Genomic DNA, 18,241 nt, shown 5'->3' with positions numbered 1-18,241 from the left:
GACCCGGAACATGATAAGGATGCTCCCTTTTATCACTGCTATTCAATGCTGTACCAGAAGTTCTGGCCAGAGCTATTCAAATGGGAAAGGAAGAGGTAAAAATCCATCTCTACTTGCAGATGTCACGAACCTGTATATTAGAAAATTGCAAAGAATCCACAAGAAAGCTCCTAGAGCTAATAAGTTAAGCAAAGTTGCAGGGTCACACAATCAACACATAAAAATCAGCTGTGTTTCTATACATCAGCAATGAACAATCCAAAAGAAAAAATTAAGAAAGTTAATTCCATTTATAATAATAGCATCCAAAAGAACTAAATACTTAAGGAAGGAATCCAACCAAGGGGGGAAAAAAAAGACCTGTACACTGAAAACTATAAAACACTGCTGAAAGAAATTAAAGATCTAAATAAATAGAAAGACATCCCGTGTTCATGGATAGGAAGATTTAACACCATTAAGATGTCAATACTATCCAAACCAATCTACATGTTTAACAGTCCCTAAGAAAATTCCAACACCTTTTTTTCACAAGAATGGAAAACCTGATTCTGAAATTCATATGGAATTGCAAGGGGTCCCAAAAAGCCAAAATTACCTTGAAAAATAATAAACTGAAGGACTTAAGCTTCCTGACTTCAAAATTTACAAAGCTACAGAGATCACAATACTATGGCATTGACATAAGGTCTAATGTATAGACCAACAGAAGAGAATAGAGAGCCCAGAAATAAACCCTCACACGCACGGTCAATTGATTTTCAACAACAGAACCAAGACAATTGGATGCAGAAAGGACAGTCTTTTAAGAAATGGTGCTGGGAAAACTGGATATCCATATGTAAAAAAAAAATGAAGTTAGACCCTTACCTTATACCATATACAAAATGAATTCAAAACGGATCAAAGATCTAAACTTAAGAATTAAGACTATAAAACTCTTAGAAGAAAGTACTGAGGAGGGGCGCCTGGGTGGCTCAATCAGCTGAGCATCCGACTCCTGGTTTCGACTCCGTTCTTGAGTCGGAGCACTGCGTCAGGCTCTGTGCTGACAGGACGGAGCCTACTTGGGATTCTATCTCCCATTCTCTCTGCCCCGCCCCTGCTCGTTCTCTCTCTCTCTCTCTCTCTCATTCTCTCAAAATAAATAAATAAACTTAAAAACAAAACAAAAAGAAAGTATTCAGGACACTGGATTTGGCAGTGATTTCATAAACATGACATGAAAAGCACTAGTGCCAAAAGGAAAAAACAGATAAACTGGACTTCACCAAAATTATAAAATTTTGTATGTCAAAGGACATCATAAAGTGCAGAGACAACCTATAGAGTTGGAGAAAATATTTGCAAGTCATAGATCCAACAAGGAAACAATACATGCAGGAAAAAAAAGGGGGGGGGGCTTCCACGTATCACAAAGATCACACAATTTCATCTATGACAAATCCTCTTCAACCCAAACATAATAAAGACTATAAAAGCCATGAAGAGTCAGTGCTATAAAAAATTAGAAACCCCAAGTATACTGTATCCTCATTGATCAAACTTGGAATACAAAATGTATTAACAAGTCTGCGGACACTAAAAATGTGAGTGAGTAGCATACATGTCAAGCATTTCTAGTAGTTGAAGTATTCGGAATCTGCCTAGCTTTGAAGCCTATGGATAAACTTCTTTCTACAAAAACATGTCATTAGAAAACTTCTTCCTAAATTATATCTGCAGGGCACAATCAGTGAATTATTACCTATATTACTTCTGAATCTTATAGATCGGCTATTTGAACATGTAGAAATAAGCACTGGTCTTTTTTTTTTTTTTTTTTTTCCAGGAGCGGTAACATGGCTGGAATAATAATTTCAACTGTGCTTCCAACGTTACTCACTTACTGAGCTATATCTGGGTTTCAGACCCAGAACACTATAAATCTGATTGAAGAAATATTTACAGAACTGAAAATCAGTGAAGTGTCATAACTGTCATCAACAATGGAATAAAAGAATGAAAGCTTTAAATGATACAGGAATCACAAGTACATAATCAATCTATTATCCCCTCAACTGGATGTTAAGAACACAGCGGGTCAAAAATTTACTGACCACAAGGAGAAATACAGTGGGTGATTTTCATGGTACTGAGCTACAATCTGCATGGCACAGATGTGTAGATATTCAAACAAGGTGGATTAGCTGTCATTACATGTAAAAGGCTGACTAAATAAAAGAGCCTCAATCTTATCTTTGGCAGAGGACAGTTCCAATATACAAATGGCTTCCTGTGGACCTAGTGGGTCATTTACAGCTGAAGAAATAACTATATTTTCATGCTCTGAGAGTCCGAGTCTTAATATTGCAAACAACTTCCTATCAATTAATTCAGGAAAGATCGTAAAATCAATGTACACGAATCAATGTACAAGAATGAAGTAAAAGGTGAGATGCAGATGAAAACTTAGAAACTATTTCAATCTAGAAATTGACAATGGTTACATTGCCACATTTCTAGATGCAAGGTTTAGACCATTTTTTCTTAAGTGATTGAAGCAGCTAATACATGCAATAATATCAAATATTAAAAACATTTAAGAGATTCAGTCAACCTCCCAAGTTCATGGCTTGCCAGAATAAGGAGAATGCCTCTTTTCTGGTTCTCAATATACTTCAGTTCCTACTGTTCTTTTACATACACCGTCTGGCATTCTATCAAAAAATTATGAGACGTGCAAAGCAGCAAGAAAATGTACCCTATCGCTATGAGAGGAAACGATTATCAGAACTGACCCACAAACAGCACATATGTTGGAATTATCAGACAGGGATTTAAAAATAAACATAATAGGAACGCCTGGGTGGCTCAGTTGGTTAAGCATCCAACTTGAGCTCAGGTCACGATCCTGCGGTTCAGGAGTTTGAGCCCCGCATTGGGCTCTGTGCTGATAGCTCAGAGCCTGGAGCCTGCTTTGGATTCTGTGTCTCCCTCTCTCTCTGCCCCTCCCCACTCGCACTCTGTGTGTGTGTGTGTGTGTGTGTGTGTGTGTGTGTGTGTGTGTGTCTCAAAAATAAACATTAAAAAAAATAAAAAATTTTAAAACCTAAACATAAAAAATACATTAAAACATCAGGTGGAAAAGGTAGACCACATGCACAAAAAGGAAATGTCAGCACAGAGAGAACACACATAGAAAGGTATGTGTGGGGCGCCTGGGTGGCGCAGTCGGTTAAGCGTCCGACTTCAGCCAGGTCACGATCTCGCAGTCCGGGAGTTCGAGCCCCGCGTCAGGCTCTGGGCTGATGGCTCAGAGCCTGGAGCCAGTTTCCGATTCTGTGTCTCCCTCTCTCTCTGCCCCTCCCCTGTTCATGCTCTGTCTCTCTCTGTCCCAAAAATAAATAAACATTGAAAAAAAAAATTTAAAAAAAAAAAAAAAAAAAAAAAAAAAAAAAAAAAAAAAAAAAAAAAAAAGAAAGGTATGTGTATATAGAAGTACTAGAAATTTTTTAAAAATTCTGTATCAGAATTACAGAAGTCTTGGGGCGCCTGGGTGGCGCAGTCGGTTAAGCATCCGACTTCAGCCAGGTCACGATCTCGCGGTCCGTGAGTTCGAGCCCTGCATCAGGCTCTGGGCTGATGGCTCGGAGCCTGGAGCCTGCTTCCGATTCTGTGTCTCCCTGTCTCTCTGCCCCTCCCCCGTTCATGCTCTGTCTCTCTCTGTCCCAAAAATAAATAAAAAAAAAAAAAAAAAAAAAAAAGAATTACAGAAGTCTTTCAATGGGTTTATCAACAGATTGGCATAACAAAGAATTCGTGAAATTCAAGTAAGGTCAATAGAAACTACCCAAACTAAAATATAGAAAGAATTAGTGGGAAAAGAGCCATCTAACACGTTACAGACCCTGTCAAGCAGTTTCATAAATATACGATTCAGTCCCAAAAGGGAAAGAAATAAAAGCAAACAATTTTTGATTTTTGATTTGGCGATACATATCTACCCAAGTCTCCCAAAGCAAAACAAAGCCCACACTGGATAAATACAAAGAAAACCACATCTAGGCAACTCATCGTCAAACTTCTGACAAACAGAAGTCAGGGGTAGAGTAAGGAGAATGGGGAGTAACCGCTTCATGGGTATGGGATTTACTGTGGGTTGTGGAAATGTTTTCCAACTCTGTAAGAGACGATGGATACACAATACTGTTAATTTACTAACTACCATCAAAGTGTTCACTTTAAAACTGTCACATTTTTTATATGCATTTCACCTCAACTTTTTAAAAGGAGGGGAAAAACACCAATATGTATTTCTCAAAACAAGGTATAAAATGGCCCTTAAACATATGAGACTAGTCAATTTCTTTCATAGCAAGAGAAATGCAAGTAAGAAGTAGGCCAAAATACGATTCTCCACCCATCAGACTGGCAAGTTTACAAGCTTGGTAATGATTGTGAACACACAGTGTGTGGCAAGGCTGTGAGTAAACCGGCACTTTTGTACATTGCTGACAAGAAGGCGAAACAGTACAGCCCTTATAGGGATATGTGGCAATAACTGTGGCACAGAGCCTAAAGTGCCCCACCTACTGGTGTTCACACCTTTTTATAATCTGCTCCCTTTAGTGTGTGCAGGGATTTATGACTTGCTTCTTCTAACCAACAGTCACCGTGTGATAACATCATATCATAAAAACTCCAATGAAGGCTTCTAAAGACTCCTTGCCAGCCTGGCGAAGTAAGTGACCAGTTGAGGAAAGCTCACAAGACGAAACTGCTGAGGCAGACTCCCACGGCAGACAACAGGAAGCTAGGGCCCTCAGTCCTGCAACCCCAATGAAATGAATTCTGCCAACAACATGAGTGTGTGTGGAAGCAGATATTTCCACAGTCGAGCCACCAGATTAGAACACAGCCCACCAGACATCCTGACACAACCTTTTAAAGATCCTACACCAAGGACTCAATTAAGCTATGTCCAGACTTCTGACTCACAGAAACTGTGAAATGATAAATGTGTCTGTTTTAAGCAGTTAAATTTGTGGTAATTTCTTTTACAGCAACAGGCATTTAAACTTGTGGTAATTTCTTTTATAGCAACAGGTAACCAATACACTTATGTCCCACATCCATTTACCTTTCAGATTCAGTAATCCCATGTCTAAGAATTTACACTAAAGATACACTTTCAACAGTACAAAAATACACATGCATATGGTCATTAATTGTTAACACTATGTAATCTTGACACCCAACGTGGGGCCCAAACTCACAACCCTGAGATCAAGAGTCAATGCTCTACCGACTGAGCCAGCCAGGAGCCCCAACAATTGGCTATTTCTAAGATAAACTGTTAAGTGAAAAAAGCAGAATGCAACATAAAATATACAGGCTGCTACATTTTGCGTTTGAAAAAAGGAGTCAATTTAGAAGAAAACCTGTATCTGCTTACATTCATAGGAAACAAAAAATAAAAACAAGGACAAACAAGAAATCAATGATACTGATTACCTACATGGGGTGTGGGATTGAGAATGAGGATTGAAGAGATGGGCTATCGAAGGAATAGGAGAGGGAATGACACTTTTTCTGATTATCACAAGTTGATAGCTGACAGCTCATGAATCAAAAAAATAAATATATACCAGCAAGGATGGAGAATGGGGGGAGGACAGAACAACCCTAAAAACTGAAAGCAAACAGAAATAAACCATGATGTACTGAATTTCAAATTAGACACACAACCACACTGAGGGTAGGGGGTTGAAAGGAAGTGACTCTGAGTAAACTGTAAAGAATATTTTTGTGAATAACCTTAGTTTAGGGGAAAAAATAATTGCTAGCAAATCCTAAACTCATGTGGGTAGTTTGTTTTTCATAGTGGTATGGAGGTAGCAATTCTGAAAGCCTTATGTGAGTACTGTAGGATTGAGTGAATGAGTAAATGTATTGATGTTGTCAGAAGCCAGGGTTCTTACTGTGGAAAAAGGCAGACAGATATAGGGAACAGGGAGGCCAAGAAGGAAACCTTTGGGGTTAGACTGGAAATGAAGGGATTAGTATGAACTAATGATTTCTAATATGTGTGTGTGTGTTCTATCCACTAAAAGGCTCAAAAGCAGTGACATCTTAGTAACAACAAAAATGCCTAGGGCCCGATCTTGGTTTCTATACACCATTCCACATTGACGGAACTGAGTCCTTGGAAAAACATCCAATTCCAAGGCTAAAGTCGGGAAGATACACAATGGGACTAAAATATTTTACTGTGCCAGAGAAATAAGGAAGAGCTAAAAAACAACTGGGCCATGCTGAAAGGACAAAGGGGCCAACTTGAAGGCACTCCTGCTGGCTAAAGCTGAGGCAATTTGAACAACAAACCAACAGTAATGGATCATTATTCACTAAATAAAATAGGAACCATTAGTCCTTTCAGGTAATAGTTTACAGATATAATAGAATGCTGATAATTGTAAAGTTAGAAAATCACCATTCCAGGGCACGTGGGTGGCTCAGTCGGTTGAGCATCCGACTTCAGCTTAGGTCATGATCTCACAGTTTGTGAGTTCGAGCCCCACGTCAGGCTCTGTGCTGACAGCTCAGAGCCTGAAGCCTGCTTCAGATTCTGTGTCTCCCTCTCTCTGTCCCTACCCCACTCATGCTCTGTCTCTCAAAAATGAATAAATGTTAAGAAAAAAAATCTTAAAAAAAAAGAAAATCAACATTCCATAACCATCACAGGATAGATTAGTTCATGCAAAAATCCTCACTGGCTGACAACTCTAAGGCAGAGAAAGTTTGAGGAGGAGCAGGAAATTAACTGCATGGTCTCAAAGTGTCTCCCCAGAAACTGCTTATTAGTTGTAAGAAGAGAAACAGTACCCGAACAGTAGAGAAACTGAATGACATTCTGAATGGGTAATCAAAATTAAAATTATTATTGATGGACTAACAGACATTGCACTACTCCAAATGTGACATCCTAAAAAGAACACATCAATTATGTATCAATTATGTATTATTTTCAAAAGGACATATAATCCAGATTCAATCATGAAGAAACAGATAATCTCAAACTGAGGAACAGTGTATAAAATAACTTCCTTGTATTCTTCACAAATGTCAATGTCATGAAAGAAAAAGAAAGGCCAAGGAACTGTTCCAGATTAAAAACTAAAATATTATAATGAAATGTAATACAATATCCAGGGCTGGATCTAGGCTAGAAAGAAATGTTATTAAGAATATTTTCAGGATAATTTATAAAAATTGAATACAGACTGTAGATTAGAAGACAGTATTAAATTTTCTTCCACCTGATCACTGCACTGTATTTATGTATATTTTTATTCTTCAGAAATTAACTCTGACGTATTAAGAGGTAAAAAAAACAAAAAAAAACAAAACAAAACATAATGCACACACAAATTGATCTCTCAAATGGTTCAAATAGTAGCTGTGCATATATGTGGTTTTAGACATACTTATAAAGCAGGGGAAGGAGGGAGGGAAGTAGGAAGAAGAAATAATGAAGTAAGTGTAAAATGTTAAGAACTGGTGATTAGGGAGAATATGTAAGAAGTGTAAAATGTATGCAACTTATCTGTTATTTTGAAGCTGTTGAGATTCTCAAAATAACACATACACTGGCATTTTTAAAGTACAGTAATTATACTTGCTGCTAGATCTGATTTAGTGCAATACAGGATACAAACAAAGCATGTTCTAGCACAAATTAGCTTTTTAAATATTTTTATAGCTGTGCTTCAAAATTGGTTTCTTGGTAATCTTATGCCTTCTATCTGATCCATTCAGAAATGTTATTCAGAAAAGTGGCCTGCGTAGGGTTTTCATGGCACAAAAAAGTGACGAATCTCTGCTCTAAGCTATAAATCCCCTATTTACTTACAAGTTTGTCGTAATAAGGAAAATTAAATTAGTCTGAAGCTTTTTGCTTTGCCATAAGCAAATTATAAAAGGAAAACATCACTGATAATGAACATCTAACCTTACAAATTTCTAGAGTGATTAAGTGCTACAGCAAAGAGTATTCAAAATGTTAACCACAGCTTCACACAAACCATCTAAAACACACACAAGACCACACATCCATATATGAAAAAATACAGGCACATAGCAACTATAAAAATGAATCAAGACTGTGACATTTCTTACAGAAAAACTTAGTGCTTCTCTTTAAAGAAATGGGTTAAAAATAAATTACTATTTACCATCTCTCTTTTGGAAAATTTTTTAAAATTTCTTTAATGATTGGCTGGTAGCAGGCTTCCCTTTCTGCTTTCCCGGTTTCACTCCAGTCTCTCACAAACTGTTTCAGTGTGGATTTTAATTTATCCATGTCAAATGTAGATGCTGGCATAATCTTTCCATTCCCCTGTTTAAAAAACAGAAATCAATTAGCTTCTGACAAAGTAATCAATTTTGGATATGGTCACACAGACATGCTACTCAGGGGCCACATAGATGGTTTAGTGGATAAATCACTAGCCTCTCACCTCAACCGGGATTCAAGTGCAGCTTGAGATCCTAAATGAAAAGAGCTTGGTGGTCTCACTTCTACCCTCAATAGATTAAGGTCCATTAATCATGAAACCACCATATAATTAAGCAGTCTTTACTCAGGAGAGGACCAGAACTGAGCTCCTATGGAGACGGAACATCTCTCTCTAAGAGAGGGGAGAAAGTCCCTCCAGGTCATTGATGGGGCAGCATGGAGAGGCTCACACTGGAGTGGCCCAACTGTATCTATCCTGTGGATACAAAAAGAGGACTTCAGTTTCTATTACTGCCAGTCCCTTGAGATTTAGAAGTGAAAATAATTTCTTAAAGTAAAAGATAAATATCAATAGATACAAGATACTGACAAGGAGTTTAGCAAGGGAAATTAATTTTACACGGCTACTAAAGTTTACAAATATTTAAGTCACTAACTCTACATGCTAGAACAGTCAGAATACTATGTGAAATGTATATCCATATGGCAACAATTATCTTACTATTTTTAGGGAAAAAAATCAGTGAACAAATCCAGTTTCTGGCGTACTATCCTATTAAGCCTAATCAAATGCCTGAACATGTAAGTGAAAATACTCTCTGAGTAGAGCAAATGACTCATGCAAAATATAAAAATGAAATCCAGAAAGATAAAGACCTCAAAAGACAGAGGTTAAACCCTAAAATAAAAATAGAACAAACTTTCACATACATCTTCTCCATATTCTTTATTTTCAAACATATGTATGCAATCATTCACAATGGTCAGTAGTATTTCTTGATTATGATCAATGCATTTCCGAATCTTGTCCAAGTGAAGAAGAAACTGAGGAAGTAGTTTCTGTTGGTTATCTGGAAGTGATCGAAATTGTCTTTCTGTTCGGTTCACTCGCTCATGCATACTGGTGCTAAAACATAAAAGGTGTTTTTTAAATTGGCGAAAGAATTCTCACCAGGGCCAATCTTATTTTAAGGTTGTCTTTCTGTACAATTATTCCTTATAATGTTGGATACTGTCCTGTTATTTACAATCTTTTGGTTTCTTAAAGGATACCAACTTAGAAATTTTATATTTTCACCTTATTACAAATTCTTTAGACAAACAAAAGACAAAGAGTTTATAAGTAGCAAAGTAAACATCTGCACCATTTGGGGGGTAAAAGAAAACATGAAGAGGATTAACGTACAATGAGTTTATTTTTATGATTTTAATTTCCAAGCTTAAAATTTTCAGCAAACTAGTTGAATGCTTTAAATCTATCAGAGCAGAATACTGCTCTGAAATTATTTTAGAATACACAAAATGTGTTTTGAAATTAACTAACAGCCAACCAAGCTAAATTTTTAAAAATCACAAAAGATCTTATGCACTACAAAAGTAGTAAACAACAAAAAAATGAAATTTACATGATATTATTCATAATTTGCAATCCAGAAGTTTCCAGATAACTCTAAAGGTCACTTTGGGGATTATCTATTTATAAAATCTGAAAAAAAAAAAAAACCATCATTTAAAAAAGTCAAATATTACATTTGCAATGAGTGCCATTTTATATCAATCAGATGGGCAAAATCTAAAAGCCTGACTATAGGGATATATAAATATGTATACATATATATACTGATTGATGGTAGGTGCATAAATTGGTACAACCACTCTGGAAAATAATTTAGCATTTCCCAGTAAATCTTAATGCACACACTCCCTATGACATAGCAATTATAGTCCTAGACACATACTCAAGAAACTCTCGCAAATGGGCACCAAGAAACTATCTTTTTAATAGCACTGTTATAAACAACAAACAACCTAAAGGTCCATCACCAGTAAAATGAATGAAGAAAGTACTGTATAATCATACAATGGAAGGTAATTAAATTAATAAACTACAACTAGACACAATAATATGGATAAAACTCACGAATGTAAGTATTTGTCGAAAAAAGCAAGTTGCAGAAAAATGCGTAATGTACAATTCCACCTTTTATAAAAATAAACAATACATTACAGGGACTGAATACAAGTAGAAAAACTATAAGGAAAGCAAGTAAGTGAAAATTCAATAAAGCGATGTTCTTTGAAGGGAAAGGGAAAGGATGTTTTTTGTTTTTTTTTTAACCCAGGTGTTAGATTTCTGGGTATTCACTGTATCGTTCTTTACATTTTATACATCCAAACAAGTCAGTCAATGTTTATGTTTCTTCTAAACACTCTTTGGCATTTACTCCATACTAAATAAAAATGAAAAGCACTTTTTCATTTGATTGACTGAACCTTTCTATTCATCCAAATAATTCTCATTTTTATGCCACATCACTACGTTCTGAGGAAGCTCTTGACTAAAGCAATAACCTGACCGTGCTTTTAGAAGCTTAATGTGGTGGCTCTGGTAGTTAGGGGCGAGGAGGGAATGGCGAGGTAACGTGAATAGATGAAATTGGCAGTGGCTGCATGCATGTTTGCTTTTTTCCCCCTGGAGACAGTGTAATAGTGAGCTCTGGGGTCAAAACACATATATGAATTGAAATTCAGGTTATGCCACCTATTTGCTGTGCAACCCTTGGAGAGCTACTTCCTTCCTCTGTGCCCCAATTGTCTCATACACAAAACAAGGTAATACATAACAGTGATGATGATGATGATGATGACGACGACAGAAGTTGTCATTTATTGAGATTTAATAAAAGCCAGGCCCTACATCAAAAGTCACTAAACATGGATTATTCTGGAAAATCTCCATAAAATTCCATGAGGTGGCTACCGTAGTACTCCTCTGCCAACCCAATGGATTTTACTGAAAATGTAACAAAATAATGCACACATATCACTTAGCCCAGGGCCTGAAACATAGCTCAAATATAGTAGGTATATCTAATTTACATAATGAAAATACAAAAAAAAAAAAATGTAGAGAAGTAAAAGTCCTCCAGGAAAAAAAGCTACTAATAATTCCTCTTCTAGAGGCAATCACTTCTAACTTTTTGACATTTCTCCTTGTCGTTAAGACAAAGTCACTTAAGTGCTTTTCTAGCCAAAACGTGATACACAGAACAGCAGATCACTTGGAGGTAATTAGAAATGAAGAATCCGACGCCCCACCGAAGACCTACCGAAATGTAATCTGCCTTTTAACGAGATCTCCAAATGATTCACATGTACACCAAGCTTTCAGAAGCACTTGTAATCCTTCATCTTTATCAAAGGAATTTTCCCAGATCAGAAAAAAAGTTCTCTAATGACTACAGCACAAAAGACTATATAGTGACTGTTCATTATCCCATCTATGCAACCAAAATTTACTTATTTCCCAAACACTGGACATCTAGATACTTTCACTTGTCTATATGATAAACTTTCTGTTCTAAATTGGTCTGTATTTTAGAAAAAAAAAAATACTACAAATTCCCAAAAGAAGAATTACCAAGTTAGAAAGAATAAGTAGGGGCCCCTGGGTGATTCGGCCGGTTAAGCATCTGACTCTTGGTTTCGGCTCAGGTCATGATCTCAGTTTTGTGAGTTGCAGCCCCATATCGGGCTCTGCGATGACAGCTCGGAGTCTGCTTGGGATTCTCTCTCTCCTTCTCTCTCTCTGCCCCTTCCCTGCTCATGCTCTTATCTGTCTCAAAAATCAATAAACTCAAAAAAAGTAAAAAAAAAAGAATAAGTATTTTTCAGGTTAACACAAACTGATTTTCAGAAGGAATGCATCAGTTTGCGTTCCTATAAAATAGATTATGACACTAAAGAATAATTAAAAGTGACCATACTGTGTTAGGCAAACAGTGGAGTTGTGAAGGTTTACAGCTCACAGTCAAATGGTGAAAACAGTCTTACAGTACTTCATTTCTAGTATTCTTGGCCACTGGATGCCGCTCAACGTTCCTCTCAGCACACCTCAAAATTCAACAGACACACTGAATGTAGCACACGATCATCCCCCCAAAAAACCTGGCACTTCTTCCCATATGGCTGATGAATGGCACACCATACATCCACTCAGGTCAGAAACAAATGAGTCATCCTAAAATGCCTCTTCTCACAGATCCCACAATCACAGGCCCCAGATCCTTTTGATTCTACTTCATAAACTGTCTGCAAATCACTACCTCTCCCAGGCCCTCATTAGGTCTCCCAAAGATTCCTAAGAGGCCTGCTCCCTGGGAATGCTGTACCCGGCCTAAGTCTACCACTCCCTATGAATTCTAAAAAACAGTCTTGTCCCCACTGAATCTCCAGATTTCAGCATATGCAAAGAGCAGTGAATATACGTTCAGTTATGTTCCCTAAGTGCCATTTTTGATGTTCGATGAAGACTACTTAATTTCCACGTTTGCAGGGTAGTTGAGGTAAGTTATAGATTGGTCAGAAGAGCCCACACGTATTTGCTGTCAATTACTGATACAGAAGTGATGTTAACAACACAGAACAGGATGAGAGGCTGCATATCTTTTAACCCTTGATTACTCTATGGTGTGCCAAACTATCCATAACATACACCCACAGTGTCTCTCTTGAAATAAGGGAGGTCTTAGAAGTTGAGAAGAGGGGCGCCTGGGTGGCGCAGTCGGTTAAGCGTCCGACTTCAGCCAGGTCACGATCTCGCGGTCCGTGAGTTCGAGCCCCGCGTCGGGCTCTGGGCTGATGGCTCGGAGCCTGGAGCCTGTTTCCGATTCTGTGTCTCCCTCTCTCTGTGCCCCTCCCCCGTTCATGCTCTGTCTCTCTCTGTCCCCAAAATAAAATAAAACGTTGAAAAAAAAATTTAAAAAAAAAAAAAAAAAAAAGAAGTTGAGAAGAGAGTCTACTCCTTACTACATTATTTTAAATTTTTTTAAGCTTTATTTTTGAGAGAGAGAGAGAGAGAGAGCATGAGTGGAGGAGAAGCAGAGAGAGGGAGACACAGAATCTGAAGCAGGCTCCAGCTCCGAGCTGTCAACACAGAGCCCAATGCAGGGCTCGAACTCACAAACCGAGAGATCATGACCTGAGCCGAAGTCAGACGCCCAACTGACTGGGCCACCCAGGTGCCCCCTTACTATATTATTTTAAATGGGGCTAGCTTCACTGTTCTAAAGATGCTTACCCTACCAATGTACTTTAAGAAAGGGGTGGGCAAACTATGGCCCCCTGGTTACTAGGCCCATTCTACAAGGAGTTTTACTGGAACATAGCCATGCCCAATTGTTCACATACCGCCGACAGTTGTTTCCATACAGGGCAGAGTTAAATAGCTGTAAGAGACTACCTAGCCTTTCAACCTTAAAAACATTCATTGCCTGGCCCTTTAAACAAAGTTTCCCAAACAGCTTTTAAGGAATTTTTTATAACCTTCAGGCTCTCCTTGGTTCTGAACTCAGTGGCAAGAGGCCATATCCTCTGGTGGCTAAGGGGAGAAAGGAGAGTGAGCAGCCATTATTTCCTGGGATAGCTCTGGGATATTATTTCCTTCAGCTCTCTCCGGAAGGCTGGTCTCGGCAGTGACCCCAACTCTGATTTAGTCTCCTTTCATCAGCGTGGGTCTGATACTGCTGGGTCTGAGCCAAGGGCCAAGGTCATAGACCCATTCCTCTGCACCTGTTGAATTACTCTAGAATTCCAAACGGGAAAGCATTATCTTTTCAGAAGGAAAGTCTGTCTCAATCCATTTTAAATATTTATTAAAAACTCACAGTTAGGGGCGTCTGGGTGGCTCAGTCGGTTAAGTGTCCGATTTCGGCTCGGGTCATGATCTTGTGGTTCATGGGTTCGAGCCCCATGTCAGGCTCTGTGAGGACAGCTCAGAGCCTGCAGCCTGCTTCCGATTCTGTGTCTCCCTCTCTCTGCCCCTTCCCCAGCTCACCTCGGTCTCTGTCTCTCTCTCAAAAATAAATAAACATTAAAAAAAAAACAAAACTCACAGTTAAAACTGTCTTACTAAGTATCACTGCTTACTAATGCAGGGTAAAATCTTAGTGAACAATTCTGGATTTCAGGCCAGACTCTACCACAACTTGGTTGTGTAAGCCTGGGCAAGCTATTTGCCTCTTTATATGGCTATTCCTTCACCTGTACAAAAGAACTTTACCTCTCCATGTTTTGAATCTCACCTAATTGCTATTTCTAAAAGCAGGATGTTTCTGACGAGACCTTTGATTTTTTAACTGTCGTATCTTCTCCATGACCAAGGATCTTCATTCATTTTAGGACTGACAAATTTTTTTTTTTTTTTTTTTGCTATTTGCTACAATACTCGAATCGTTTTTGCCTTAATCAAAATACATCATCTATGCATAATCTGTAGGAAACACAAAGTTGGAAGCCATTGGAAAAACATTAATCAAGACAATTCTTGCCTTGTGATTTTTAATCTAAGTCTCCTATATAATAACTAAAAGACATTTAGCAGTAAAAGTAAACTCCACAATTTAGAAGTACTCGCTAAAGCTTCAGTACAGGATCGTCCATCAGAACGTATTGCAGTGATGGAAAGGTTTACATCTGCACTGTCCAATATGGCAGCCACCAGCCACATTTGAAAAGCACTTGAAATGTGGCTAGTGAGGCTGAGAAAATGAATCTTACATTTTATTAAGTTTTAATTAATTTAAGCTTAAATTTAGCGAGATGTGATTAGTGACTACGGTACCACAGTGCAGGTCTAGAAGATCATAAAATGTTGGACTGTAACAACTCAGAGTATTTTCTGCTACAAAATGCTTTCCATACCCCCTAGTCCTTCAAGTGATGTTTTCAAACACATTTTTTAAATACCATTTTCAGTCTATTTCAATGTTTCATCAAGAGAGTACATGCCAGGAGCACCTGAGTGGCTCAGTTAAGCCTCTTGATTTCAGCTGAGATCATGATCTTACTCTTCATGAGACAGAGCCCTGCATTGGGCTCTGCACTGATAGGAGCCTGCTTGGGACTCTCTCTTTCTCTCTCTCTCAAATAAACAAACACTTAAAAAAAAAAAAAAAAAGAGTACACACAAATAAAAAGGATTGTTTTTAAAAAGTGAAAGTGTCCTCAATCCCACATTAAACAGAGGGATGAGTATAGGAAACTATCACAACCACCAGAACATTCACACCAGCACTCTTCTCTATATCGCCACACTTGAGCCCTCCTGCCAGATCAAAGGTCTCTGTGCTCTCACAAAAAGGCCCATTTGATACCTAATCATAAGTATCAATTTTATATATGAATCTGCACAAACACACATTTTAACTAATTGGGTCCACTGTGATTCACTGTATTTCCAGAAAATATTCCAATATTCTTTCTAGAATTTTCATAGTAAAATGTACCAGACTTCTCTGTACCTACCTCTCCTAGCTATCTAAATCTAAGGTCAGTTGTTTCCCCTCCCTGTGGTGATTCTTGAAGGCACAATACTTGCATCAAATTCAATTCTGTGGTTTTCTGCCTTCCTCCCTGTGTTGATACTAAGTAAAATACCCATATGAGTTACTTCCCTTTTGGGCTCCGTAAGTAATGCAGTCCACGGTTCCTGTGCTTGGGTTTAATCAGTAAATTATTTCACCAAGATCTTTGCATTTCAAAACGTCATGTTACAAATGTAGTCAGATTCTAAATAACTTTAACTTTTTATTAAGCAAGTTTCCCAACTCAAAAAAGTAACAAACTACCGACCTGTCACAAATTCAGACTACTTGGGAATGACAAACGCATTTCTTTGCTACTACTTGTCTTATTTGTTAAAAATAGAGCTTCAACAACATATGCCAAGCTCTGGTGACACAAAAATAAATAAGGATCAGTCCCTGCCCTTGAAGAGGTCACAGTCAAGCAATTAAAAAAAAAAAAAAAAAAAAAGAAGTCTGCATAAAGCACAGCAGGAGCCCATCTAAGGGAACAAGTTTTACTTGTGCAGGTCATGTCCGTGTATCTCATTCCAACTGCAGACTCAGAACACAGCCGTCGGTGGCCTCATCTCTTAACACGAATGAAAGTGCTATATTTACCTAAAAATCTAAGTCCCTTTCAGATCTCGGAATTAGAATTTTGCGACTAAGCTATTTTAACATCTATCTAAAAAAGAAAAGTGGAAGTTAGGGAGTTTAAAAGTCCTACCACCGTGCCCAGCCCACAGTGAGAATTCGATACATATTTGCCGAAGAAAAGATCATAAAAGCGGTTCTTTGCTGTGCCTTCTCTCATTTCCCTCTTTAATACTTAAATTGTAGAGCATCCGGACCACCTCCGACCTTAATTTCACCCACCAGTTAAAGACATTGAGCGCCATCATTCACCACTAATGTGCCTGTACATTCAAAGCGCCAAGGGGGTTGGGGTGGAAATCTTACGCAGCTCTCACAAGAACTGGCCAACAGTTTGGGAAAATTCGTCCTACGGCATCCCACGTGTAGGTGAACTTGGGTTCTCCGTGTGTTCAGTTTGGAGGACATCGACAACACATACAGATCATGCCCAGCACTGGACGATTTTACCACCATCATCTTCTACTGCAATTGTTAACAGCACTTTTCCGGTCACCCCCACCGGCCTCAAAGCCAAACCTCTAACGAGGGATGAAAGGCAAGAGAGCTAATCTGATCCTGAGGTTGGAAGACACGAGGCTGAGCAGCAGACGGCGCGGCAGACACGCGGCTGTGCAGGGCCGGGAAGGGCTAACGTGGTACGAGGTGACTCAGGGGCCCGGAGGTCAGATCTGGCGGCCCGGTCCGGGTGCCCCGGAGGCGTGGCGGCCGAGGGCGAGCGCGGCGGGCGCCCCCGTTCCGGCGGGTCCGCCGCAACCAGCGGGCACCTCGATGGGCTGCGCCGGGGTCCGCCACGGGCTTCTTACCCGTAGTAGCGGAAGGCATTAATGATCTTCCAGAAGTGCTCGCGCTCGAGCCGCTCCTCCTCCTCCTCGGTGCTGCGCGCGGCCGCCGCCGCCGCCGAAACCGCCGCGGCTGAGGCCAAACGCCCGGCGGAGAACTGCACTTCCACCTCCTCGCTCCCGCCGCGGCCGCCGCCGCCTCCCCCGCAGCCCTCGGGCAGCTGAGAAGCGGGAGGCGGAGGGCGCCGCCGTCGCTGCATCGCCGCCGCGGCCCTAGGCCTGGCTCGCTTGCGTCTCGCCGCGACTGAGAGCGTGGTGGCGGCTGCTCGGCCTTCCTCTAGACGGCGCCCGCCGCGGACATGCCCCCAGCTCGCGGTGCGCTCCGCCCCCGCCGCCCTCAGGCCTCCATCCGCGCCGGGCTCCGCCAGGTCTTCAGGAGCGCCCGGCACGAGCGCGCATGCGCATGCGAGGGTACGACGGAGGGCCGCGGCCGCCTGCGCTCATTTGCTGCCGGGCCTCGGCGACCGCGCGCTGCCGTAAGGACGGCGCGCCCGATGGGCGGAGCGAAGGGTCAGGTGGGAGGAGCGAAGGAGGGGGAATCCCTGGTGGGGTGGGGCTGGCACCTGCGAGACACGGCGTGGGTTGGGTTTAAGAGCCTGCGAGTGCTGGATTTGGGGACAGGCAGTTGAACTAAGTCTATAGGAAGGGAAAACAGAAACACTGGTCAGCTTTGATGACTTCATTAGGAATTTTTATGTAAGAAAATCTAGAGGGAAGGTCTTGCGTCCACCCTAATTTAAATCTTAATTTATTTTCTAAATACATTTCCATTTGTAATTACGGGGGGGGCGGGGAGGGCGGGGAGAGACACACCATCATCTTTTCAGTGTTGAGGAGTTTGCGAAAATCCTAATCCCGCCTTGACTGGTGGTGGTAGCCGAAGTGCCCATGAGCCATAA

General features: G+C 40.1%; 1 protein-coding gene across 2 annotated transcripts in view; it reads right to left on the bottom strand.

The window, feature by feature from the left end:
- The window catches only part of CARNMT1 (carnosine N-methyltransferase 1), a 43,717-nt gene extending 26,175 nt beyond the window's left edge, over nucleotides 1-17,542 (bottom strand). The window contains exons 1-4 of one of the 2 annotated variants that reach the window (XM_047830410.1): nucleotides 17,307-17,441; nucleotides 9,907-9,986; nucleotides 9,212-9,407; nucleotides 8,217-8,380 (exon numbers count right to left, since the gene is read on the bottom strand). In XM_047830410.1, the coding sequence (XP_047686366.1) occupies nucleotides 8,217-8,380; nucleotides 9,212-9,407; nucleotides 9,907-9,920 (374 nt within the window). In that variant the 5' untranslated portion in view covers nucleotides 9,921-9,986; nucleotides 17,307-17,441. Of the gene's footprint in view, nucleotides 1-8,216; nucleotides 8,381-9,211; nucleotides 9,408-9,906; nucleotides 9,987-17,306 lie in introns of both variants that reach the window. The other variant, XM_047830409.1, reaches the window with a different exon arrangement.
- Nucleotides 17,543-18,241: the final 699 nt, after the last annotated feature.

This window comes from Prionailurus viverrinus, chromosome D4 (assembly GCF_022837055.1).
Source record: "Prionailurus viverrinus isolate Anna chromosome D4, UM_Priviv_1.0, whole genome shotgun sequence".
Taxonomy (NCBI): domain Eukaryota; kingdom Metazoa; phylum Chordata; class Mammalia; order Carnivora; family Felidae; genus Prionailurus; species Prionailurus viverrinus.
The sequence above is the reverse complement of the archived record's forward strand: the minus strand, read 5'-3'. Positions and strand labels throughout refer to the sequence as shown.